At 42.4% G+C, this 24,775-nt stretch overlaps 1 protein-coding gene and 1 long non-coding RNA gene across 12 annotated transcripts; one reads left to right on the forward strand and one right to left on the reverse strand.

Moving 5' to 3' along the window:
• Positions 1–431: 431 nt before the first annotated feature.
• LOC123818128 lies at positions 432–9,243 on the reverse strand. 2 transcript variants are annotated; one of them, XR_006785577.1, is made up of 4 exons: positions 9,123–9,243; positions 4,986–5,081; positions 3,731–3,873; positions 432–749 (listed from the first exon to the last, which is right to left on the reverse strand). It is a non-coding gene; the product is annotated as an uncharacterized LOC123818128 (long non-coding RNA). The 2 variants fall into 2 exon arrangements; XR_006785576.1 differs by lacking the exon at positions 9,123–9,243 and adding an exon at positions 8,673–9,096.
• ZSCAN25 (zinc finger and SCAN domain containing 25) lies at positions 9,145–24,389 on the forward strand. Of its 10 annotated transcripts, none has more exons than XM_045838073.1 (8): positions 9,145–9,203; positions 10,059–10,128; positions 11,249–11,350; positions 11,444–11,677; positions 12,591–12,792; positions 13,979–14,070; positions 17,448–17,574; positions 21,859–24,389. In XM_045838073.1, exons 3-8 carry the CDS (start codon positions 11,279–11,281, stop codon positions 22,689–22,691), a joined length of 1,560 nt encoding a protein of 519 aa, XP_045694029.1. In that variant the 5' UTR covers positions 9,145–9,203; positions 10,059–10,128; positions 11,249–11,278; the 3' UTR covers positions 22,692–24,389. The 10 variants fall into 10 exon arrangements, with proteins under 10 accessions (XP_045694029.1, XP_045694021.1, XP_045694030.1 ...); XM_045838069.1 differs by adding an exon at positions 10,224–10,345 and having other exon boundaries at positions 9,163–9,203; positions 11,249–11,677; XM_045838065.1 differs by having other exon boundaries at positions 11,249–11,677.
• The last annotated feature ends 386 nt before the right edge of the window (positions 24,390–24,775 follow it).

The raw sequence follows: 24,775 nt of genomic DNA on the forward strand, positions 1-24,775 counted from the left end.
GAGTGTGTATTGAGAGGAAGGGGTAGAAGTGGTTAAAGGTGAAAACACCTACAAGATTGAGTTCCCAGGTCTGGAAGCCTGAGCCTAATGAGTCTTTGCTCTGTGGAAAGCATAAGGCAAGTTAGCCATCAATATATTGGCATTCCATCCTTCCACTAGAGTCAAAAGTCTCCTGACTGCACCTCCAGTGTGCCCCGTTCGCACTCCTGATGATGCGTGAAGACTGGGGAGCACTCAGCCTCCCAGCTAGGATGAGGGTCACTGGGAAGTACAAATTCTCTGGGGCAATGGGGAGGCTGGAAGAGTGATCCAAGCCCCTTCATGTCAACAACACCAAGTAACAATGCCTCCCCATGTCTCTCTCTAAAGAAGACATAAGTGGAAAAAGCTCCTAGAACTTAAGTAGTGTAAATTCAAAAACAAGTCCAGGGAGTCCTGTCTGTCCTTCTGGAGGGGAAATGTGACGAGCATGGGTAGAGTCAAGTGGGCTCTGTTGGGACTGTTAAGGAGTGTTCAGGGCAGGTTGACCTTGTGCAGTACACTGTGGCGGTACACAGAGGTATCAGAGCCAGTTCCTGTTCTCCAGAGGCTTACATCAAGCAGAAGAGCTAAGACATACCTGAAAAACAGCCACTAAGTATTTTAATTGTATATTTTTTTAGTTTCTTACATTTCTCTCCAAAAGGTATCTTGGGAATTTCTCATAGGGATATGGTGACAGTTTAGTTCCAGTTGTCTCACTTTTCCTCCTAAAAAAATCCACATGGGAATTATTATTATCAGTGAAACTAGGATTAGAGAAAATCTACAAACTAAGATATATAACTGTGGCCCAAACCAACCTAAACCAGCAGAACTAATATGGGAAGCCACAACTGGAAGAGTGGTATGGTGGGCACATTGGAGTGGGTCCATAAATATATAAGCATTGTAGTGGTGGCATTTTCCAAAAGTTATTAGCCAATATTAACCTTCAGATGTCTGAGAAGGACTCACTTTGAGAGGGAATGGCTATGAATAGGATAGAGGAGAAATATGGGGCATGTGTATTGAGGAGACAGAAGGCATGGAAAGTGCATGGGAGTCCATAAAGGGAAAGATTTAAAAAGCACCACTTGCAAAAGAGAGCCCACCTTGGAAGGCAGGTGACAGTATCTTTTCATAGCAATGACAGATGAAGAATAGAAGGAAGGAAGTGAATGGTAGTATAAGTTCTTTTGAGCTGTTATAAGAATCAGGGGAATCCTGGCTACATGGGCACTATTATATTAAAGAAAGTGTCCCTCAATGTAGCAATGGAAGAAAAAGCCCTTGCACTGAGACTGGAAATGTTATGCTTACCTAACTCCCTTTCCACAACATCCATCTGCAAATAGCTGGTCCAGAAAAATCAAACGCATTTGAATAAAAGAATAAAACACCAGTATCAATATAAAGATATTATAGGAAAACGCAGATAGAGAAGCAAAAGTCTAAACATGAAAAAACTTCAACTGAAAAGCGTCACAAAACAGAGGAAAATTAAATTCAACATTCCAAGACAAATTAAACACTCAATGAAGCAGTTGCAGCTAGGGAAAAAAAGCCTGCAACTCAGAATTATAGGAACTTAGAGAAGAACTGTTCCCACAACAGAAGGTGAGAGCCATATAACAAGGATATGAAATAGGAACTGATAGAATTCAAGAAAGAACTGGAGCCCCAGTCAGGTGGCTCAGTTCGTTGGAGTGTTGTTCCATACACCAAAAAGTTGTGGGTTCAATCCCTGGTCTGGACACATACCTAGTTTATGGGTTTGATCCCTAGTTGGGGCACACACAGGAGGCAACCTAGCAGTGTTTCTCTCTCACAATGATGTTTCTCTCACACACTCTCTCTCTTCCTCTCTCAAACCAATATGCATGTCCTCTGATGAGTATTAAGAAAAACATTTTTAAAAAAGAGAAAGAATTGGAAAGAGTCAGAAATGAAGACCACATTACAATTGTCACCAAGGAGAATTAGATACCAGAACAGTAAGAGACGTAAAGTATTAAGAATAGTAAAAGTGAAGAAAATAAAATAAAGGATTTGAGAGAAAGAGAAAGATATAATAGGTAAAGAAGATCCAACATATGTAAAATTGGAGTCCCTGAGGAAGAAAACTGAAATAAAGGGACAGAATCAATATTTAAAACTAAAATTAAAAAAAAACTGAAATAAAGTTCCTTTCTGTTTAAAAGGAGTAATGTTTACTTGGGAAAATTGATACAAAATGGTCAACCCTTTCCATGATGGGCAGTGCTTTTTTTTTCTTTTAATGGAATAGATACTCTGGAACAAAGCACTGCCCCATCATGGGAGGCCTGGAGCCTCTTCCATTATGCACAAACACTGGCATACAATGCAAAATTAATAGACGTGCAAAAATGTGACCAACAAGAGAAAAAATAACCAATAGAAGCAGATGCAGTGATCCCAGGATTGGGGTTAGCAAACACAAACTTTAAAATATTAAATAATATGTTAAAAAGAAAAGAAATGCAGAATTTTCAAAAAATGGAGACAACTACACTGAAAAGCTATTTCTATGAGATTTGCAAAAGGCAAAAGAATGCAACACATTTGGTTGGCTAAGCTGTGGGGAAACAGGCACTGTTACATGTGGATGGAAGTGCAAAATGGTATACAACCTGTATTGAGAATCTGGCAATGTCTACAACACTGTTAGCATTGATGCTCTAACATTCTCTATTTAAGAATTTATACAACCAATATGCCTGTATACAAATTTTAATGTGACATAGGTACAAGTAATTAATTGCTGCAGCAATTTGTAATAAGTGATTAGAAGCAACTCAAATGTCCATCAGTAGGGGGATATTTTAAATACTTATGTCTACATCAGCTTTAAGAAAAAGGAGAAAGGTCTCTGCACTGATGTGGAATATTTTCTAGGACATATTACATGGTAAGAAGCACGGTATCTAGTGTATGTCCTTTTTGTGTGAGAGAAGGAGAGAAGATAGGGAAAATGTATGAATGTTAGTATTTGCAAATAAATAAACACTCAAAGGCCATACAAAAAAACTAATCAGTCTTTAGAAATGGGGGTAGATTATGGAATAGCATGCATGGAGTGGGTAGAGGTATGAGCAATACTGTGTGTGTAACTTTTTATATGGTTTTGACTCTTGAATCACGTAAATATACCTATTCAAGACTTTATATTAAATCCTAAAGGCTAAGTTGGGTAATATAAGTCAAATATCCAAAACTGTCCATATCAGCATTTTGAACTCCTATAACCTTTATTTCTGTAATTAATGCTAAAACAACTTTCACATCTGCCATTTTACTTTGTCCTGTTAAAGACAGGCCAGATATAATTCTACCCTTATTGTTAATAAAGAACCAATGAGGTGAAGTATTTACTCCAATGCCAAGCCTGACACCCCGGGCCTGCTGATGTTCAGAACAGGTGTTTGAAAGTTTTAAGTAAATTCTGCTGCCTCTTCTATTTCTTCTCCATGGTAACGACAGCCTCTCTCCTCCCCTCTCCTTCCTGTGTTTCATCCAATACTCTCATCTCATTTCTTTTGTTAAGATTTTTTTTTCTCTCTGTCTACCCCTCTGTCCCTTTCTCTTTTCCTTCTTCCCTTCCCCCTTCTTTCTTCTCAGTCCCTCACAATGCTCTCAGTACATTCAGTACCTTGTTCTTTGCTAGAAAAAAAAGGTTTCATATGCTTACCTTTCCTGAAATGTTTTCTTTCGGACAATGCCATTTCCCTTGGTTATAGTCTGATCTCTCCAGGCCGGGAGCATGAGGTTGGAATGTGTCTGGTTTCCTTTGCAGTTTTCAGGCAAGTATTTTTAAATTTTCTTCAAAAATCTCTTTAAACCATGGGAAAGAAGAACCAGTGATATAGAAAAGCTGTTCCAAATATAAATGATATTATACAACTGCAGAAATTAAAACAATCTGTCAGGTCTTGACACAGGATACAGACAGATTACAGAATAGAATGAGTCCAAACATAAAGGCAACTTTACACAGAAATATAATGGTTGATAAAATTGGTCTTTTAAATCAATAAGGAAAAATAGATCCTTCAGTAGTGTTGAGGAAAGCTTGCTAGCCATTTGAAAAAAGGGGCCCAGGGGAGGCTGGATTTCTATTGTTTTTCTTTGACTAGATGCATTTCAGAAAGAAAGAAGATAAAACCATAAGTATATTGGAAGGGCATACGGGGGATTTTAAAAATCATCTTGGAGTACAGAAGGTACAAAACAAAATATTTTTTAAGAAAGGTAAGATGAATTTGAATCCATAAAACAATCTTGCAGTGCATGGAATTTCATTAAGAAAGGCAAAAGACAAATAGCAAAATACAATCATCCCTTGCTATATCGAGGTTCACTTATTGCAGCTTCACTGTATCACGGGTTTTTAAAAAACTATAATTCTGTATCACAGAGTTTTCACTATATCACAGGATTTTGCAGTATATAGGTATTTATATAATATTTATGATTTTAATTATTTTTGCCTAAAAATTTTAAAGCAATATAAAAAATGTTAACTCAAACATATTAAAAGAATACTAAATCGAAATAAAATACAGTATGTATTTCATCAGCAGATGAATACCGTACTGTACACATGGAAATGCAGTATGTCACTACCACTTGCTCAAGTTTGCCAATGTGAGATTGTACATGGCACACTATTGGCTGATGGAATGGAAGGCGACCAACCACAGCACTGTGTTCTGTATCCTGGGTGCTGATTGGCTCAGTGACCGTGGCATTGGTCTGTTTGCTCTCCTACACTGTGCCCCTATGTTCAGCATCTCTCCTTGTCCACTTCACATCAATGTCTAATCGCTGTGTGTAGTGTTGCTCTGCATTATTGTGTTTTTGTGAAATTTTCATAAAAGTTTGAATTTATTTCAAGCCCTATGATGCTACCCAAATGAACCCAAGTGCCAGAGGAATATGCTTACCATCAAAGAAAAGGTGGAACTTCTGGACATGTTAAAGGAAGGCAAAAGCTATGCTGCCGTAGGCCGCCATTACAGGATCAACCAGTCTACTGTTCGCTACATAAAGAAAGACAAGAAGAATATTAGGTCTACGGCAACAGTGACTTTTAACAAGACTGCAAAGAGGGCATTCACTTCCTGCAATAAGGGCATTGTGAGGATGGAGTCTGCATTGGCCCTATGGGTAAATGACTGCAGGAAGAAGAATATCTCATTGGATACCAACACCATCTGGATGAAGGCCAAGAACCTTTATTATAGTTTTGCGGAAAGCACGGACGTTTATGATGGTGATGAGGATGAAGATGAGGATGACGATGCAGAAGCAGGACCATTGAGTGCTCTTCCCACCAGACCAACCCCATTCAGTGTCAGCAAGGGCTGGTTTGACAAATTTCAGAGATGCTTTGGACTCAGCATTTCTCTGCATGGAGAAGCTGCCTCTGTGGATAAAAAGCAGCTCCAGCAACTTCCCAGAACTATGTTCATCACTGGGACTAAGAGATCAGTTATGCCTACGCCTTTAGTGGAAATAGAAGTTACAGCCCAGGGTGAAGATACTGCACCACCTGATGAAGTGCCTGATGAAGTGGTGCCTTCAGAAGAGCTGTCATGTTCTTCTTGGCTGTGCAGGACATTCATCTCATCATCATCACCTTCATCGCCATCAGTACTGCACAGCTACATAATTCATGATCTTCATCATTCAAGCTGTAGTATACTTCACTGATGAGTACCCATGTAGAACTTTATATGTTGTTAAAATTACATAGGTTTAAGAGTGTAGAAAGTGTTTAAGAGCATATGAAGTGTTTATAAGAGTGTGGGACAGGTTAATAAGAGAGTGGGAAAGGTTTATAGGAATGTGGGAGGGGTTTATAAAGCCTTAAAATATATATAAATAATATAACACTGCTACTTTGTGGATTTTCACCTATCTCGGGTGTCTCTGGAATGTAACTTCCACAATAGGTGAGGGATCACTGTATTTTCAAAACATTTGAAAAAGGGCTAATTCCTTTAACGTACAAAAACCCTTCATATCAATAAGAGATACATAATCCAACAGAAACAGAGGAAAGGATAAAAATAACCAGTTCAAGCAAAAGAATTACAAGTAACTAACGAAGCTAGGAATAATGATCGACTTCACTCATAAATAAGAAATATAAATTAAAAAATACAAATAAAAATTGGGGTACATTTCACTTACCAGATTGGCAAAGATGGAAAGTTTAGTAACACCCAATGTTGATGAGATTGTGGGGAAATGAACATTATCCCCAAGTGTTTTGGGGAGTGGAAATCTGAACTCTGCAGGATAATTTGGCAACAATAGCTGACAAAATTCAAAATGCACATAACTTTTAAACCCAGCAATTCCATGTACAGGAATTCATCCTTTAGATTTATTTACAAAAAGTACACAAGGAATTATATATAATAATGTTCATCCCAGATATGTGGCAAATCCTGAAGTTGGAAACAACCTAAATGTCCACCAATAAGCTTCATAAGTCATGGGGAATACATGCAACAAAATATTAATGAGGTAGATCAATATGTGTAGATTTGGAAAGATATGTTTACTGAGTAAAAAGCAAAGTGCAGACAGAATATAGCAAAATTTCTGCTTGTGGAAAACAGGAAAGATATGTATTTTACAGTTAGTTTGCCTATAACATTTCTTGAAAAATTGATGAAACCTGCATCATGGCCTCATCCTAACCTCTGACTCCTTAGCTTCTCTTTGTCTTTCTTATTGGTTTCCAACACTCCTCTCTGCTTAGCTTGGATTCCACAGTCACTTCCTACAACCTACCCTCAGAGCCCTCCTTTCCTTCCATTTGGCATTTTTGTAGTCATTGTGACAAATCCCAATATTGGATTAATCTGTTCGTTTCCTGAAGATCTGCCCCCAGATTGCACAAGCAATTGTGTAGATTGATTCTATCACTTGTTTTGTTTTGAATTTCACTTGGGTGTTTAGTATTGTTTCACAATCTTTCTATTCACCCTACATTTTTTCCTACATCATTCCTCACAACAGATATTTCAACTATTGCTCCATTATTTAAGCTCCAAGCTTACCATTGTCCTTTGCACTCTCAGCAGATAATATCACTGAGAAAAGAGGCCAAGAATGAACTTACATACCTCTAGAACAATTTAAAAATAATGTATTTCAAGAGTCAACAAACTACATCCATCGTGTCAAATCCAGCCCTGGCTGTGAGCTAAAAATGTTTTTACATCTTTGAAGGACTGTGAAAATGAAGACTATTCAACAGACTATGTCTCACAAAACCTGGAACAGTTATTACCCGACCCTTCATAGAAAAAGTTGCTGAGCCCTGACCTAGATCATCACCCACCTTTGATTCTTTTCTCTCTGATTCAGAGGAGCCCCTTTCTCCTCTCCACAATTGACCTGGACACCTGTGATCTGATTCAATCCCCTGCCTCTCAGAATGTCCTTTTTGCTGTCTCTTCTCCATAGCAAACTGAAGAATGTTTTTTATATCGCTAGGTATAGTTCATTTTCCCCAGATTGAAATTTCAATCAGGAAATTTCTCTTGGGCCTTGGATATATTCCAGTCTCATCCCTTTTGGAGGCTGATACTACTTCCATGTAGGATTGTTGTTGTAGTTTATAATGCAAAAGAATCTGATACCCTGTGAGACCAGCTGGACTTGACTCTGACACATGGTATAAGGTAGGGACCCAGTGTTATCTTTTTCCAGATGAACAATCAGTTGTCTGCTTTTAATTTTTTAAAATGATTTTATTTATTTATATACTTTTAAAGATTTTGTTCATCGGGGGAAGGGAGGGAGAAAAAGATGGAGAGAAACATTGATGTGCGACAGAAACTTTGGTCACCTCTCGCACACCCCCTGCTGGGGACCTGGCCCGCAACCCAGGCATGTGCCCTAACCGGGAATCGAGCAAGCAACCCTTCACTTTACAGGCTGGTGCTCATCCACTGAGCCACACCAACCAGGGTAAAATATTTTATTCATTTATTTTTAGAGAGAGGGGAAGGGAGGGAGGAAGAGAAAGAGAAACATTGACGTGTGAGAGAAACATAGATCAGTTGCCTGTTGTGCGCACACCCCAACAGGGGACTGCTACAACCCAGGAATGTGCCCTGACCGTTATCTAATTGGCAACCTTTTGCTTTGCCAGATGATGCTCAGTCCAGTCAAGCTGATCACGGTGTTGTGAGAGAAACCTGGTTCTTCTTGCTGACACAGTAAAGAATTATGCAAGCAATTTATTGGTGATACGTTTTCTTGGAAGAGAATGGACATTGCTCAGATGGGAGAGAAAGGCATAGGTTTAGGGCAAAGCAAGATAAGGTCAGGGAAAAGCAAAGGCAGCCCCAAAGCCCCAGGCCCTTTGTTCTGAGGGCTTTGGACCTCTGTCTCCTCTGTTCTGTCTTTTGTAGTTTCTCCGCAGAATCTTTCTAAAATTGGTTCCTTTCCACCATTAAACCTTTCCATGGCTTCCTAGTGCCTTCAGGTTATCTTCCGAAATAGTTATTTTAACCGTCTGCTCCAGTAGCTCTGATGTTTCAGAAATGCCGTTAATTCCTCCCCACTTGGTGGGCTCATGGTGCTACCCCTGCTGGGGACACTCTTACCTCATTTTTTGGTCCACTTTTGAAATCCCGGCGCAGGTGCCGACTCCTCCAGTAAGACTTCCCTGATTACCCTCCCCCAACTACTGCAGTCGAGCCTCTCTTATGTAAACGTATATTAAGTTCCTTCCTCCGACATTCTCAGTCCCTACGCATGGCAATAAGCAGCGGGGCACAAGGAATAAATATGTGTTGACCTACTGGATTGAAACCCCCTAAAAGGGAGGCGCTGTGTCCCGTGTATGTCTGGAGAGTCCATACCACAGAGGGAAAGCAGGTGCAAAAGCATGGAGGAGCAAAGGGACCCGCGACCCAGAGCTTCGAGGAATGCAGTTAGCTCGGGACAGAGCCCCTTGCGCACTTGGAACAGCCTAAGAGGATGAGCAGCCATCGAGATGCTCCGACCTCCGAGAGTCCTAGAGAGGAAACGGAAGGGGCCCTTTCCTCACGCACCTGTCTGACAGCAGCCGTGGCCCACTTCCGGTCTGCAGAGGGCACTGGGGAGGCTGGCGTGGGCACGGGTGCGGTACTTGGGTGAGACCCGGGTTGGGCCCATAAGAATGGCGGTGGTCGGGGCTCCGGGCTGGGCTATGGTGGAGTTTCGGGCTGCTGCGGAGGCCGCACTGACTCTGGGGAAGGCGGGTCTCTTCGGAGCTGCCTTCCGTGGTGCCAAGGCCTGGCGGGCAGGGACCCAGGGCTGGGGCGGGGGGGGGGGGGGGGGGGGGGCGTGTGGGGGACGCCCACGGTTGGCTCAGGTAGTAGCGTTGCAGATCCCGCCCGGCCAGAGTCGGCTTAATGCTGGGTTCTTGTCTACAAAACCGAGACCTTGAACTAAAGCAGAACTCTGAAAAGTGAACGTAGTTATTGCAGTAGGATACTGTTTTAATGAATAGGTATGGGATGCCTTCTATTTGTCAGGTATGAGGAATAAAAGATGAGAGAGGACATTTCTTGTCTTCAGGGAATCTGGTAGGCAGACACACATTGGTAAACATTTGCGCTAGGATAAATATAACAGCTAGAAAATCATGAAAGAACAATCGATGCAGGAGAGAAGATGAATACACTTAAAGTGTCAAGTAGTTTTAAGAAGAGCAGATAAATACATAAATACCTAATAGAATATTGAGCAGAAACCGGATTTGCTTCCTGCCAGTCGTTCATTCTTTGCTCCATTTAGAGTGAACTCTTCCCTTGAAAGCTGAGCCCTTTACTCGCTTTGGACTTCCAGATCTGTCTCCCCAGCCTACGTCACCCACTTTGCCCACATTCTCCGGTCTAGAAGCCTCTTCTTTCTCAGGAGTACTTGAACCTACAATTATCTTTCTCTTTTTGGCTTCCCATATTTCTCATCTAAATTATATATTTTGGAATGTTGACCTTGGCCAGCCATCTCACCTTGACCTCTTCAGTTTTTTCATCTGAAAACTAGGAGAAGTAGTACTCACCATACAGAATTGTAAGTATTAAATGAGAGTATGTGTTCACATGCTTTGTAAATGGTAAAGCCTACACAAGTTAGAAATGGTATATATGTTGCTCTGTTGTCTTTAGGTTGAGCACACACCCAAGCCACCAGCAAATCTATTTGGTTTATCTCCACAATATGTCTTAACTTTGTCTGCTTCTTTGCTACCATCCTGATATAAGTCCTATCATCTCCTGCTTGGGCCACAGTAAGTGCTGCTTCTCTCCTTTCCCCCAGTAATTCTTGTCACACTGCAGGTAAAGCGGCCTTTGTAAAATATGTAGTTCTCTACTAAAACAAGAAATAAGAGTAAAGCCCATAATTCTTACTATGGCCCAGGCCCTGCATAATTCGGTGTCTTCCTGCTTCTGCTACTGCTTCTTGTATAGCTCTGCCCCTAGTGCACTCTGCTGAAGCCACACTGCACTTTGGCTTGTTACTCAACATGCAGAGTCATTTCCAGCCTCAAAGCTTTTGCCTGGAATGCTCTTTGAGGGACTGGCTCATTCTCATTCTTCAGGTATCAGCCTAAGCGTCATCTCTTCAGAAAAGTGTTCTTGAAGTTATTTGTCCCCCATTAGCAGAGAACTCTACTTATTTCCTTTCTAGAACTTACCTTCATTTATCATTTTAATTTATTTGCTTACATTTGTTCTTTTCTCTCTGCTGCATTAATACATGAGTTTCAGGGGATAAGCACCTGGTTTGTCTTATTCTCTACTATATTTCTACTTTCTGTGGGTCTGGCATATGTATGTATTGAATGTTTATTTCCTTTAGTTTTGGAAGAGTAGGCCCAGGTGACTGAACTAATTATTACCCATCTTATACCCTTTGATTGTAGTTTTATCTCCTTAATGGGATCCTGAGGTATTTGTGGGTATAAGCTAAACTTTATACATTTTAAATTTACTCTCAGATCATACTAAGTGGTTAGCAAATACTGAATTGAACTGACATGAGTTTCAGGAAGTGTGTTTAGTTTTTTGAAAATGTCTCATAGAAGGTAATTCATATGTTCTCCAGCAGAATATTCATTGATGTAGAGACAACTGGGATGGACTGATCTGTGTCTCACTTATGGTCATTGTCTGTCTGGTCTTCCCAACAGACCCTCAGTCTTCTGGGTGGGACTGTGAAGATGCTTAAAGAGCGTCCAGTGATGGCAGAAGATCCTCAGCAGCAGCAGCAGCAGCAGATGGGTGTTCCTGTGGTTAAATTGGAGAAGGAGTTGCCATGGGGCAGGGGAAGGGAGGACCCTAGTCCTGAGACTTTCCGGCTGAGGTTTCGGCAGTTCCGCTACCAGGAGGCAGCTGGTCCCCAGGAAGCCCTCAGGGAACTCCAGGAGCTCTGTCGCCAGTGGCTACGGCCTGAATTGCACACCAAGGAGCAGATCCTGGAACTGCTGGTGCTGGAGCAGTTCCTGACCATCCTGCCCCGGGAGTTCTACACCTGGATTCGGGAGCATGGCCCAGAGAGTGGCAAGGCCCTGGTGGCCATGGTGGAGGACTTCACAGAGAGAGCACTGGAGGCCAAGGCGGTGGGTGAGAAGGGGGTCTCAGGTCTTGTTTTGTTGATGTGGTGGGGGAAGATTTAAAGAATTGAAAGGTTTGAGGAACCATGAGGTTGGTTAGATGCAGAATCTCTGCGTCTGTACTCCCAGAGGTACTTTTTGGAGAGCAGTGGAGTTTTCAGCAAGAAAAGCCATTCTCAGGGCTTCTTTTTTGGTCATCAGGGTAGAAGCCTGCCCATATGTGAGTCTCAGGCTCAAAGAAGGCAGATGCGATAGATTCCAGGGTTCCTCCTAGACCCATACCTTTTTGGACAGAACTGCATGTGGGAGTGCAGGGAGTCCATTTTGTGAATATTTTCACTAAGAAGAGTTGTCTGTAATGGTGCTGTTTCCACATCTGGGACCTCGGCTCACATGGCCCACATAGTGCTTCTGTGGCGGCATGCTGGTGATGCCAAGTAACTGCACCACTGGTGCTTCCTTGGGACTCTGGCCATTCTCTGTGCCTCTCTGATACAGTCACATGATCGTTGGCTGGGAAGGAAGAGAGCAACTTTTTCTCACCAGCTAATTTATGGCAGAGTTTAGGCTTTGTAGTTTTTATTTTCAGCATCTGTAACTGGGGAGGTTTTTTTTCTAGTAGTGAGACCATATTTAGGCTGTTTGTGGTGTTATTCATGGTGGACTTTGATCTGTATTTGAGGCAGACAGGAGGGATCCTTGTAAAATGGTATGGACACATAAACATTGCTCAGAGCCTGAGCAGGGTAGTTTAGCTTCCTCTTCACCTTCTTACTGATGTCCTGGTGAAGAGCTGAGCCAGCTCGTCCTTCCTCTCCCCTGCAGCTGGAATGGTTCTTCTTGGCTCTCTTTTTAGGTTTTAGTTCACTCCCTTCATAACCAGGCCTCATTTGAAATAGGTTTTTGGGCCTATTCTTAGGTTCCATGCCACGTGCAGGGAGAGCAGGAGGAGACAGCACTTTGCGGAAGCACTTGGGAACCTGGTGTCCACCTGGGGCCAGTGGAAGTCAAGCCTGAGTGGGGGATGCCCCGTGGGGAAGGAGTTCAAGGCCTAGAACAAGGCACTGATGAGCACCTCAATCAGGACCCTGGTGCTGGGACACAGGCCTTCCAGGAGCAGGGTAAGATGCAAACAGGAAGTAAGGTCACAGGAAATGGTGCTTTGTGTCCTCTCCCTCCCTCTTTCCCTTACAAACGTAACAGTTGATAAACTAAGTTACCTGCAAGGTGTGTGTGTGTGAGGTGGGGGTGGGGGCGGTTAGAAGGAGGGGGAATCCCCAGAATTTATTTATAAAAAGTTATTTATTCTTACATGTTTAAACTTTAGTCACCTTCACAGTACTCTTCACTTGATGCAATACACCTATTAAGCCTTTTTTCCATGGCTCAGAACAGTTTTTGAACTTGTCGATTTTGTTGCCTTTTAGTGCTTCTGCCATTTTTTGTTTCACCTCTTTCACATCAGCAAAATGTTACGTTTAACAACTTTTTTCATCCAGGGAAACGAAGTTGCTTGGGGCAAGGTCGAGTGAATAGGGAGGGTGGGTCATGGGGGTCATACCACTTTTGCTCAAAAACTATTGAATACACAGTGGTGTGGGCAGGTGAGCTCATAAATCACCCATCATGAAATGGACAAACACATTGAAACATTGAAAATCTTCAAAAAAGTTCACTGAAGCCGAATGCAGCTTCTCACAACAATGCCAGCTGGTACTCTGATAGAGATGGGTTCCTAGAACACTCACACGTAGCTGGGGTAGCCTGCATTTCAAGGGGCCCACCCTCCAGAGATAATTCTGGTTTTTGGAGGGGTTCTGTGTCATAATTCTGAGTTTTTCTGGCTGCCTCCTTGACTTTAATAGGAAACCAATGAAGTGAAATTGTTTTCTATACCTTGACTCTTTAATTTTTTCAGGGTATATCTGAGATCATGTTCTCTTGTCATTTGTCTCCTTTCCCTCACATTACTTCTTGAAACCATCAGGAAATATTTAGCTGACATGTAGAGGTATTTTTAAGTAGGCAGATCAACCATATCCCTAAAAGTAATGTGTTCCTTTATTCTGTTACTGAATCTCAAAGGGAATTATTTCCAGAGTAGGGATCATTCATAGCTCTGAAGAGACAGGTGTATTGGGTTGAGACCATATTCCCAGCTGAGAACAGGGTAGGATACACACAAATGCCTGTCTGTCTGGAGTTTTCTTTTGGTTCCTGGGTTTCTGTGTCAGACATTGGACACCTTTGAATAAGCTAACTGTAAGATAGCACTGATTCTGCTCATGCTTTTTTCCCCCTGCTCAGGTCTGCCGATTCTTCAGGCTGGTCCTGGCTTCCCCCCAGTGAACACCAGAGACCAAGAAATGGCAGTTGGTTTCCTTACGGCTGGGTCCCAGGTGAGCTGTGCCTCTGCCCTTTTGGTGCTCATGACATTGCTTTGAATGAGGTTCACTTTCCCCAAGATTTCTATGTACAACAGAGGTCCATCCACAAAGTTGAATTATTCTCCCTTTCTTGTTCTGATGGGATTTGTTCTCTCCATTTCACTATCCTCAGTTCATTTGAATTGAGTCTATGCCTTAGAGTCCGGACATAAGGCTCAATTCACTTGTTTGTATTAGTCTGAGTTTTTTTTATTGGCCCAGGATTACTATTTTAATAGTGGGGAGGAGGACATTGTTGATAGAAACCCCGTTGACCTGATCTAGGCTGTGGCTTTTGGCCAGGAGATCAGCAACCCTTTGTGGCTGGCCTTTATGGATACTTCTGCTGCTGCTCTTCCTCTGGACCTCCCCTTCCCCCGTGTTAGCAGGAGTGTAGCTGACTCGGGGTTGGGGGCTCTCAGGAGTGCTGAGCAGAGTGGTCTGTCTGGTCCCTACACTGGCCACACAAAGAGTTCTGGCCTTGCTTGCACTTCTTAGCCTGCTACAAGTCTGGGATAACTAGAGCAAAGATGGGCATTCTTGCCACACTGTAAGTGTCTTCCATGAGATTACCAGGGTGGTGAGGGATTTCCAGTGTGGCACCTTTCCAAAAGGGATGAGTCTCAAAGTGAACATTTCATTGTAGAAAGTTCATGGCAGAAGAAAAGAAGTGAGTCAAGTCTGATCTAGTTAAAGCTAGTACTGAACAAGGTTTGATGCTGGCAACATTCCTTGTTTTTGTTTTCTATGGATGGGGTTTGGAGAAAATGCAGAACAGCAGTGTGTTTTAATTTGATCAGACCCTCCTCATCTGTCATAATAGTTCTTTATGGTGTTGCGAATGACAGTGCATTTATTTTAACATGGCATTAAGACAGGCTTGCCCAAATGTTGACTTATCTCTGATAGAAAATTAATTTGAGATAAGGGGTAAATAGCAGCTTTCAGGCTCAGTCAAGCTTAAGGATTAAGTAGAGGTGATTAGAAAGTGGAAATTGGATGCTGTATTTATTAGGTGCAGGCTAAGCATCTACAGCAGAGACTGAAAAATAAAGTGGCTCAAACCAGTCCATTACTCTTTGTCGAGAGGCAGGCGCTTCTGCTCTTAAGGCCAGCTAGGGACCCTGGTTCCTTCCATCTTCTTGCTTTGTTCTCTACAGTGTTGTCCCCTCCGGTCACTCTGCTTTTAGATTGCTCCTACTTTGGGATTATTTCTTTTCTTTTCTTTTCTTTTCTTTTCTTTTCTTTTCTTTTCTTTTCTTTTCTTTTCTTTTGTGTATTAACATAGATTTATTTGATTTTCATTTTGTCTGTGTAATGACTTACTCAAGTCTATGGTAGATTATATTTTTGTTTGAAACTATCACCCAACTTCCTTAATTTTTTAATGGTAAGCATATGTTTAATTTTGTAAGAAACTGCCACACTATGTTCTAAAGTGGCTGTACCATTTTGCATTCCTATCAGCAATAAATGACAGTTCCTACTGTTCTTTTTTTATTTTTTATTTTTTAAAATATATTTTATTGATTATGCTATTACAGTTGTCCCATTTCCCCCCCTTCACTCCCCTCCACCCTGTATACCCTCTCCCACCCATATCCCCCCCTTTAGTTCATGTCCATGTGTCATACTTATAAGTTCTTTGGCTTCTACATTTCCCATACTATTCTTACCCTCCCCCTGTCTATTTTTAATGTACCATCTATGCTACTTATTCTCTGTACCTTTTCCCCCTCTCTCCTCCTCCCACCCCCCTGTTGCTGACCCTCCATGTGATCTCCATTTCTGTGGTTCTGTTCCTGTTCTAGTTGTTTGCCTAGTTTCTTTTGGTTTTGCTTTAGGTGTAGTTGTTAATAATTGTGAGTTTGCTGTCCTTTTACTATACATGTTTTTTCTTTATCTTCTTTTCTTAGATAAGTCCCTTTAACATTTCATAAAATAAGGGCTTGGTGATGATGAACTCCTTTACCTTGACCTTATCTGAGAAGCACTTTATCTGCCCTTCGATTCTCCATGAAAGCTTTGCTGGATAGAGTAATCTGGGATATAGGTCCTTGTCTTTCATGACTTGGAATACTTTCCAGCCCCTTCTTGCCTGTAACGTCTCTTTTGAGAAATCAGCTGACAGTCTGATGGGAACTCCTTTGTAGGTGACTGTCCCCTTATCTCTTGCTGCTTCTAGGATTCTCTCCTTCATTTTTACCCTGGCTAACGTAATTATAATGTGCCTTGGTGTGTTTCGTCTTGGGTCCAACTTCTTTGGGACTCTCTGAGCTTCCTGGACTTCCTGGAAGTCTATTTCCTTCGCCAGAATGGGAAGTTCTCCTTTATTATTTGTTCAAATACGTGTTCAATCTGTTGCTTTTCCTCTTCCCCTTCTGGTACCCCTATAATTCGGATGTTGGAATGTTTAAAGATGTCCTGGAGGTTCCTAAGCTTCTCCTTGTTTTTTTGAATTCTTATTTTTCCATTCTTTCCTGTTTGGTTGTCTTTTTCTTCCTTCTGGTCCATTTTATTGTTTTGAGTTCCAGTTTCCTTACTATCACTATTGGTTCTCCATGTATCTTCCTTCATCTCTTTTATGGTAACCTGTAGTTTTTCATCTAATTTGCACCCAAAATCAACCAATTCTGTGAGCTTCCTGATCACCAGTGGTTTGAACTGTGCATCTGATAGATTGGCTATCTCTTGGTTGCTCAAAAAGATGAGTCCTGGGGCATTGATCTGTTCTTCTGTTTGAGACATGTCTCTCTATTTTTTTTTTTTTTTTTGGTCTGGTCGCTCCTGTTATGGTGACGGGTGGAGCCTTAGGTGTTCACCAGGGCTGGACACCCTAGTCGCTAGATTGTGACGTTGTACGTGGGGGTGGGGGGGGACAATGGTGGTAACTCCATTCTCCTGGGATCCCAGGATCTCTCTGGGATCCTGGGTTGCTCGCTCTGCCCTGGTCCACAATCGCTGCCTCACTGGGTCCGCCAGCTGCTGCTTGGTACTCAGGGTCCATCCACTGCGATCTTGCGTGCCCCAGATGCCTTACGTGCTCCTGGTTGCCTTATGCGCCCAGTTCTCCCTGTTCTCCGCGCACCTCAACCCGCACCTGGCTTCTTGTCTCCGTCCTTCCTACTGGTCTGGATGAATGGGTCTACTTCAACTTCTTGGCTGTCCGACTTCCATTCAGATAAATTCTCTATCAGTTCTGGGTGTTATTCTGCCTCTAAATTGTTGTTCTAATCTTGGTTGTGCGTGGAGGTACGGTGCGTCCACCTATGCCTCCATCTTGGCTGGAAGTCAGTTCCTACTGTTCTCAGGATTATTTCTTTATCCATAGCAGTCTCCTGTTTTTCCAGGGGTTGGGACCATTTAAAGATATGACTCTAGCCTTCCCAGAAGAGGAGTGGAGGCATGTGACCCCAGCCCAGATAGACTGCTTTGGGGAATATGTGGAACCACAGGCCTGTGGAGTCTCACCTCCAGGTAAGACCATTTGCAGGTAAGAAGCAGGCATTTTGGAAGCTACAACTTTGTCCCAGATTTCAGAAACTGGTGCTGCTGTCAAAGGAAGGGGATTTCATGGCAGATGAATAAATGGGATCAAAGAGCATGGGCCAAGGGTGTGAGAACTGGCTAGGCACATTGCTGTGTCAGACAACAAGGCAAGAGGCAAGAAAACATGAGGTAGTTATTCTGGCTGTGATGGGACAGGTTGGTCATTAGGATTCCTGAGCACCTGATCTGTGTACATGATTGAAGGGTACTGAGGGCTTGAGAGCAAGAGAAAAGCAGCAAAAGATGGAACCTCTGATCTCATTCATCGTGCACGTGTTTATTGAATGCCCTCTGCATGTAGGCCCCAGATTAGCTTTGTGTTGGGGAAGACTGATCTACATGAAACCTTTGGAGCATATAGAGTAGACGTCTAGAGGAGGGCATGAGAATGCACAGCAGGGTTTTAGAGACATGAAGGGTCATTGTGGGCCTGTGTCATGGAGCAAGCAGAGCCTGGTTTGGCCTGTCTCACATGATGGCTAGGTTTTACCTGAGATGAGAGCTGGGAGGACTTGGCCATCATGCACATGTAATGAGCTTGTGTGCAGGAAACATGAGCAGTAAAAGAGGCGGGAAGGGTTACCAGGGTGAAGGCCCTACTGGGAAAGCTAGCAGGGGTCACTGCGGGGGCTGGGGGATTTCCAGAGTGAAGAATAATGTGGAAAGTCTCTGTGGGCTGAATGGGGAACACAGTGGAGACAGGAAAAGAAATGAGGTTGGCCCTGTCCTTTGTTTTCTCTAATTCTCTCTCCCCCCCACCCCTTTAATAACTTCTTTGTAAGTTGTGTACTGACCACTAATACGTCCTAACCTCACCTGGCCTTTTTTCATCTTGATATATGTTGAGGGCTGAGTAAGAGCATTATTGTACTTCCTTCAGGACCTGAGAGAACCCATGCTGGCTTCACCACTTACTGTGTCCTTGGGCTTCTCCCTTGACCTTTTCAGGTCTCAGTTTTCTTAGTTGTAAAATGGGGATATTCATATAACACTGTCTCTTGGCACTGTGAGGATTTAATGAGATAATAAATCTGAACATTTGGCAAGCATGGTAGTGTTAGATATTTTCATTAGTTGTATAAGTATTATTAAGTGATTTCTTTATGAGTCAGTGAGCATTCATTCACCCCCAAAAATTTATTTGGCATTTGCTATGTGGCCAACAGTCCACATAGTAGTCACTATGAAAAGTTAAAAATAAAGGTGCCTGCCTCCATGATTTTAACAGTCAGATGAAGACCCCAAGTGCCTATAATAATGCTGACTATGGACATTATGCTCAGTGATACAAGCCAGGCACAAAAGGACAAATATTGTATGATCACACTTATATGTGTTATCTATAATAGAATAGTCAAATTTGTAGAAACAGAAGGTAGATTCATGGTTACCTGGGACTTGGGGCAAGGGATAATGGGGAGTTGCTTAATGGAGACAAAATTTCAGTTTTGCAAGATGAATAGAATTCTAGAGATTAGTTGTATAACAGTGTGAACGTACTTAAAACTACTGAGCTGTACACTTAAAATGGTTTAAATGATTTAAAAAATCCTATGATATTTGTAGAGAAAAAAAGTTGACAAAATAAAAGCAACTCATGATATTAAAAAATAATGATAATGCTTATTATGGAGCAGTGTAAGGAGCACTAGAGGAAGGGGCTCGGGAGACCTGGGTCAAGGTTGTCACACCATGAGAGAGAGATGTGAAATTACCTGATGGCAGAGGATATAGAAACCCTCAGAGGTAACTGTACAGTGCAGGGTCTCATGCAGCATGTCCCAAATAGAGGTCCCATCATTCCAGTGTCTTCTTTTTTTTTTTTAAGGATTTTATTTATTTTTAGAGAGGGAAGGGAAGGGGGGAGAGAGAGAGATAGAAACATCAATGTGCAGTTGCTGGGGGCCATGGCCTGTAACCCAGGCATGTGCCCTGACTGGGAATCGAACCTGCGATGCCTGGTTTGCAACCCACGCTCAATCCACTGAGCCATGCCAGCCAGGGCCATTCCAGTGTCTTAATCCCCATCAGTGATGTACCTCTGCCAGTGATGCCACTATGTGGGGAAGGATTCTGCCCTCTTGTTCCTAGGGGGTTTACACTATCCTGGCCTTTTCTGACTCTTCTAGAGACTCTGGCTGTATGTTTGTCCTGTTAGCCACTCATTGCTTCAGAACAACCCTAGTACTTCCCTAAGCGCTTATGTTGAGGCTAGGTGAGGTGAAGGTCTACTTCTCAGACACACCATCTGCTAGCTGCTTCAACCTTCAGGCCTTCCTGACATTCATTCCCCAGTAGTTGCAGCTCTGGCATTGATGGCTGTGTAGGATAAGGCCTGAGAAAACAAACATTTTCAGGCCTCCGTTCCATAGTATATAATACTTATTTGCCTTTCCTTAGGGTCCAGGTAAGATCTACACATTGCATTTAGATTTAATTTTACTATTCATAACACCTCAAAACTGGAAACTACCCAAGTGAACATCAGTGAAAATACTAAATAGGTCGGAATATATTCTTACATTGTAATAGTTACACCAGTGAAAAAGAATGTAGTGTAACTACAGCTACTCACCACAATATGTGTGAATCTCACAAGAATAGTAATATTGAGCAGAAGCCAGAAACAATGTGGATCAATTATATAAAGTTCAAGAACAGGCAAATGTGCTTTATGGTGATAAAAGTCTGGATAGTATATTACTCTGAGGGCAGGATATAGTCGCTGGAGGTGATAGGAGAGGAATTTCTGGGTACTGGTAATGTTTCTTAAACTGGATACTATTTATAGGGGTGTGTTCATTGTGAAAATTCTTTGAATTCTCCATTTATTTTTTGTATACTTTCACTTTCACGGAAAGTTCATGAAACAAGAATACCTCAGGGTTGATAGCTGTGTCCTTCATATTTTAATCAAATCAGGAAGCATGCAATGTCTCTTTTTATCTTTTAATGATCTTGCCTGAAAGGATTCTTTTTTCAGTTTAAGTACCACTTGCCATTTCTCTCTTGCCTTCCTTGCTTCCTATTACCTTTTCTCTTCCCTTTCCTCTTGTCCTCCTATAAACAATTGTTCTGTTAATTTAGAGAGAGTATAAGAGAGATCAGAGGAGGACTTCTAGAAGGGGCAAGGCATTTCAGTAGCATTCACAGGCATTTTGGTCTTCATAAAGATGCTGTAGTAGAGGTGGTCTGATATAAGAATGTCAGTGACAAACTAGGTTCATTTGTTCATCCAGCAGTCATTAAGCACCTTTTGTGAGTCAGGCACCTTGCTGGGCTCTCAGGAGACCCAGATTAGTAAAACGAGGCTGGGTGTAAGGAGCAGTGTGAGTAGGGACAGTGGCCTGAGCAGGCGAATGTACGAGATGGAAAACTGCAAGAGCTCACTATTGCTGGAATAGGTTTATGGTCACTGAGGAAGGCAAAATGGATGGATGTTAAGTATCAGTTACAAAAAGGTCATAGATAAATAAGTACAGAATAAATAAAGTGCTAATTAAATATGTTTGTACTGAAGAGATCTGTAGTAAGAGAATAATCAAGGTGTGTTTCTAAGAAGTCATTGAGTTAGATTTTGAAGGAAATGAAAGAGTCTGAATTAGAAAGTTAAGTGGGAAAACATTAAAATTTGGTAGACTATTCTCTAAAAAGGCATAGAATTTGTCTTAGCTTGGGCTTCTACAATAGATTACTAAAGATTGGGTGATTTAAACAATAGACATTTATTTCTCATCGTTCTGGAGGCTGGGAAGTCCAAGGTGCCAGCAGATTCTGTGTCTGATGTGGGCCTTCTTCCTGGTTTGTAGACAACACCTTCTTGACTTGACCTGATATGGCAGAGAGAGGGGTGGGCAGTGGGGAGAGACAGATCTGTGTCTCTTTTTCATAAGAGCACCAATCCCGTCATGAGGGATCATGGCCACATGACCTCTTTGTGTTTGTCCAGAGAGCGAGTTCGGGTTTCTCCCCACCTTCTGATAGCATCCCATTGGGGCTTGGAGCTTCAACCTATGAATTTGGAGACGGGGCACAGACATTCAGTCCATGACAGAGATGGAAAGAAGTAAAGGAAAGTTTGGCTTTAGGGTCAAAGAAAGTAAAATGTATTGGGGTTGTTGGTTGAAGGTAAAAAGAAGGAATTAGTTCTAACATAAATTTACTTCCTAGATGTTACAGAATCAGTCTGTGTCTCCTTTGTCTGTCCTGTAGGTACTGGGAGCAAGGAAAAGGAGGCCAAAATCCAGCAGGCAGAACTCAAAGGGGTGCTTGCCCAGGGGACATCAGAGAGGTTTGGGGGAGCTGCTCTCCAGAGCCCTGAGCTTGGAAGAACCTGTGAGCAGGAGCCTGGTAACTCTGTGGGAAACATGCCAGGGCCGCCTCCTCCCCAGCATGGCATCCTACCCATGCCCACTGACCTCAAGACTCACAGCTCCTTCTGGAAGCCTTTTCAGTGCCCCGAGTGTGGTAAAGGCTTCAGTCGGAGCTCAAATCTTGTCAGACACCAGCGAACCCATGAAGAAGAAAAATCCTATGGCTGTGTTGAGTGTGGGAAAGGGTTTACTCTGAGAGAATACCTCATGAAGCACCAGAGAACCCACCTGGGAAAGAGACCCTATGTGTGCAGCGAGTGCTGGAAAACCTTCAGTCAGAGACACCACCTGGAGGTCCACCAGCGGAGTCACACAGGGGAGAAGCCCTATAAGTGTGGGGACTGTTGGAAAAGCTTCAGCCGGAGACAGCATCTCCAGGTGCATCGGAGAACTCACACTGGGGAAAAGCCCTACACCTGTGAGTGTGGCAAGAGTTTTAGCAGGAATGCTAACCTGGCTGTGCACCGGCGAGCCCACACGGGGGAGAAGCCATACGGGTGCCAGGTGTGCGGGAAACGGTTCAGTAAAGGGGAGCGGCTGGTCAGACACCAGAGGATCCACACTGGGGAGAAGCCCTACCACTGCCCTGCCTGTGGGAGGAGCTTCAACCAGAGGTCCATTCTCAACCGGCACCAGAAAACTCAGCATCGCCAGGAGATTCCTGTGCAGTAAGGGTGCCCTGTGGAAATGCATCTCTTTTGCTAACGGAACATGCTGGACAAGGTGGGACCTTGCAAGACCACCAAGTAGAGGGAGACCTCCCTGGAAGATGTAATTCATCTTTACTCACTGCGAGGTTATGGGTTGTAGAAAGACACTTTGACCCATTTGCTTTCATTTGTTCAAAAGGAAAAAGGGCAAGGCCTGGTTCATTTTGAGTTCCTAGAGATCACAGCCTCTCCCATCTCTTACGTAGGTGGTGCTAACAGTTTTTCTTACCGTTTTTTGGGGAAAAGATATCCTGAGTTTTGGTTCACATTGAGGTTTTTCTCCTTCAGTTGGATGTTCATATCCATCTCCTGAGCAAGACTGGTGGTCAAGCCAAAATTTTGTCCAGTGTTGGCAGCTTGAACCTAATTTTTCTGAGGTTTGTATCTTGCCTGTCAGGATACATACTCTGTCTCCCTCCTTCACCCTTACTCATCAATTTAATAAGTATTTATTGAACACCTACTATATGCCTGGCACTGGGAATACAGTGGTTAATGAGACAGATGAGACCTTGCTCTCCTGGAGCTTGTGATTTGGCACTGGAAGCACCCACACAAAACCATTAAATATTGTGTTCTTAGTTATATTTGTGGTGAGTGGTGTGTGAGAAGGTATTCTTGTGCTCACTCATTCTGCCCAGTCTGCTTGGGTGCTGGATCTTTCCCTCCACAGTTGGGATCACTCAAGCAGCCTCATTTATTTTATTTTATTTGTAGCCCCCTTTGTAACATTCTGCCTTCATCTGTAAAGTTTCCCCATTTCATTCCTTGTACTATAGCAGCTGTCCACATATCTATTAGGAAATTAATATTTTGCTATTGATCACTGAATAAAGATGTATTTTAAAAAAGCATTCAGTTCTGTATAAAGATCTAATTAGTTTGAAAGATGAACTAGTATTAATACTCTATATTTGATGGCACTGTACAGTATATAAAATGCTTTTCTTTGTGTTCTCACTTGATTAATTCCATACATATTTATTCATGTCTCTAGCATGTCTCTAGCAGTGTGCAGGAACTCTTTTAGGTGCTCGAGATATTATCAGTGGATAAAATGGGAAAATCCTTGATCTTGTGAAGCTTATATTTTAGTGAATGTATTTGGTCTTCAGAACCACCCAACATGGAACCCGTGGATGTTCCCAGGAACCTTCCGAACCTGGGATCTGAGCCTGTGTCTTGGTCCTGTCAGCTTCTTGCCCTGAAATGCATTTGCCACCTACCTCTTGTTACTGAGTAATCTCTGTCCTTGATGCATCTAGATCCTTGTCTTCTGAGGTGCTTGGAGTCCTGAGTGCCAACTGGAAATGATGAGATGGTAACAATCTGTTTTGCATGAGAGTGCCAATTTAGAAAAAATAAAGATGTTTATAGGCATTTTAAAAAATGCATTTCTTTAAAAATGAGAAGATGCAGTATTTGTAACTTCTTAAAATTTCTTTTATTATTTTGCCATCACTAAAGGGTTTCCTTCTTGTCTGAAATTCTGGAGACTGAAATTTGCATGGACTGCACTGCAGTGTTGTAATTCTGTGCCTCTGAATGCTGGCTGCTGAGAAAGTTAGTCTTTTGATGTGATGTGTCTCATGATGTCTCTTAATACTCTTTTACTGAGATTTTTTTCCCATTTTCTGTTGTAAAAAAGATAAACAATGATTTCAACACAAAGAGTTGCATTACTCAGTCTGTTTTGAAACACATTATTTTATCCATTTATTTGGAGATAGCCATGCTGTTTAATTTTGATTTAGCTAATGACCTTCTGGACCATCAGTCGTCCCCACAGGGCTGTACCAAGCAGGATGTATCTGAGACATCTACTGTCTCAGATATTGGACATTTCAGCAACATTGAGGTCCAGATGCAAAATCAGCTTATTTTTCCCCACTTCCCATACAAGCCAGGCAAAGCTTAATGCTGGCCACCTTGCAACCAAACCCAGTGGAAGGCTATTCCTAAACCTCTGGCTTCAGGTCTATAGGACATGGGGGCTGACCTGGCCTGAGTATGGCCTTCTCTGAGGTCCACATTCCAAAGCTGGAT

The sequence above is a fragment of the Phyllostomus hastatus genome, unplaced genomic scaffold (genome assembly GCF_019186645.2).
Source record: "Phyllostomus hastatus isolate PE091 unplaced genomic scaffold, TTU_PhHast_1.1 phas_contig_254, whole genome shotgun sequence".
Taxonomy (NCBI): domain Eukaryota; kingdom Metazoa; phylum Chordata; class Mammalia; order Chiroptera; family Phyllostomidae; genus Phyllostomus; species Phyllostomus hastatus.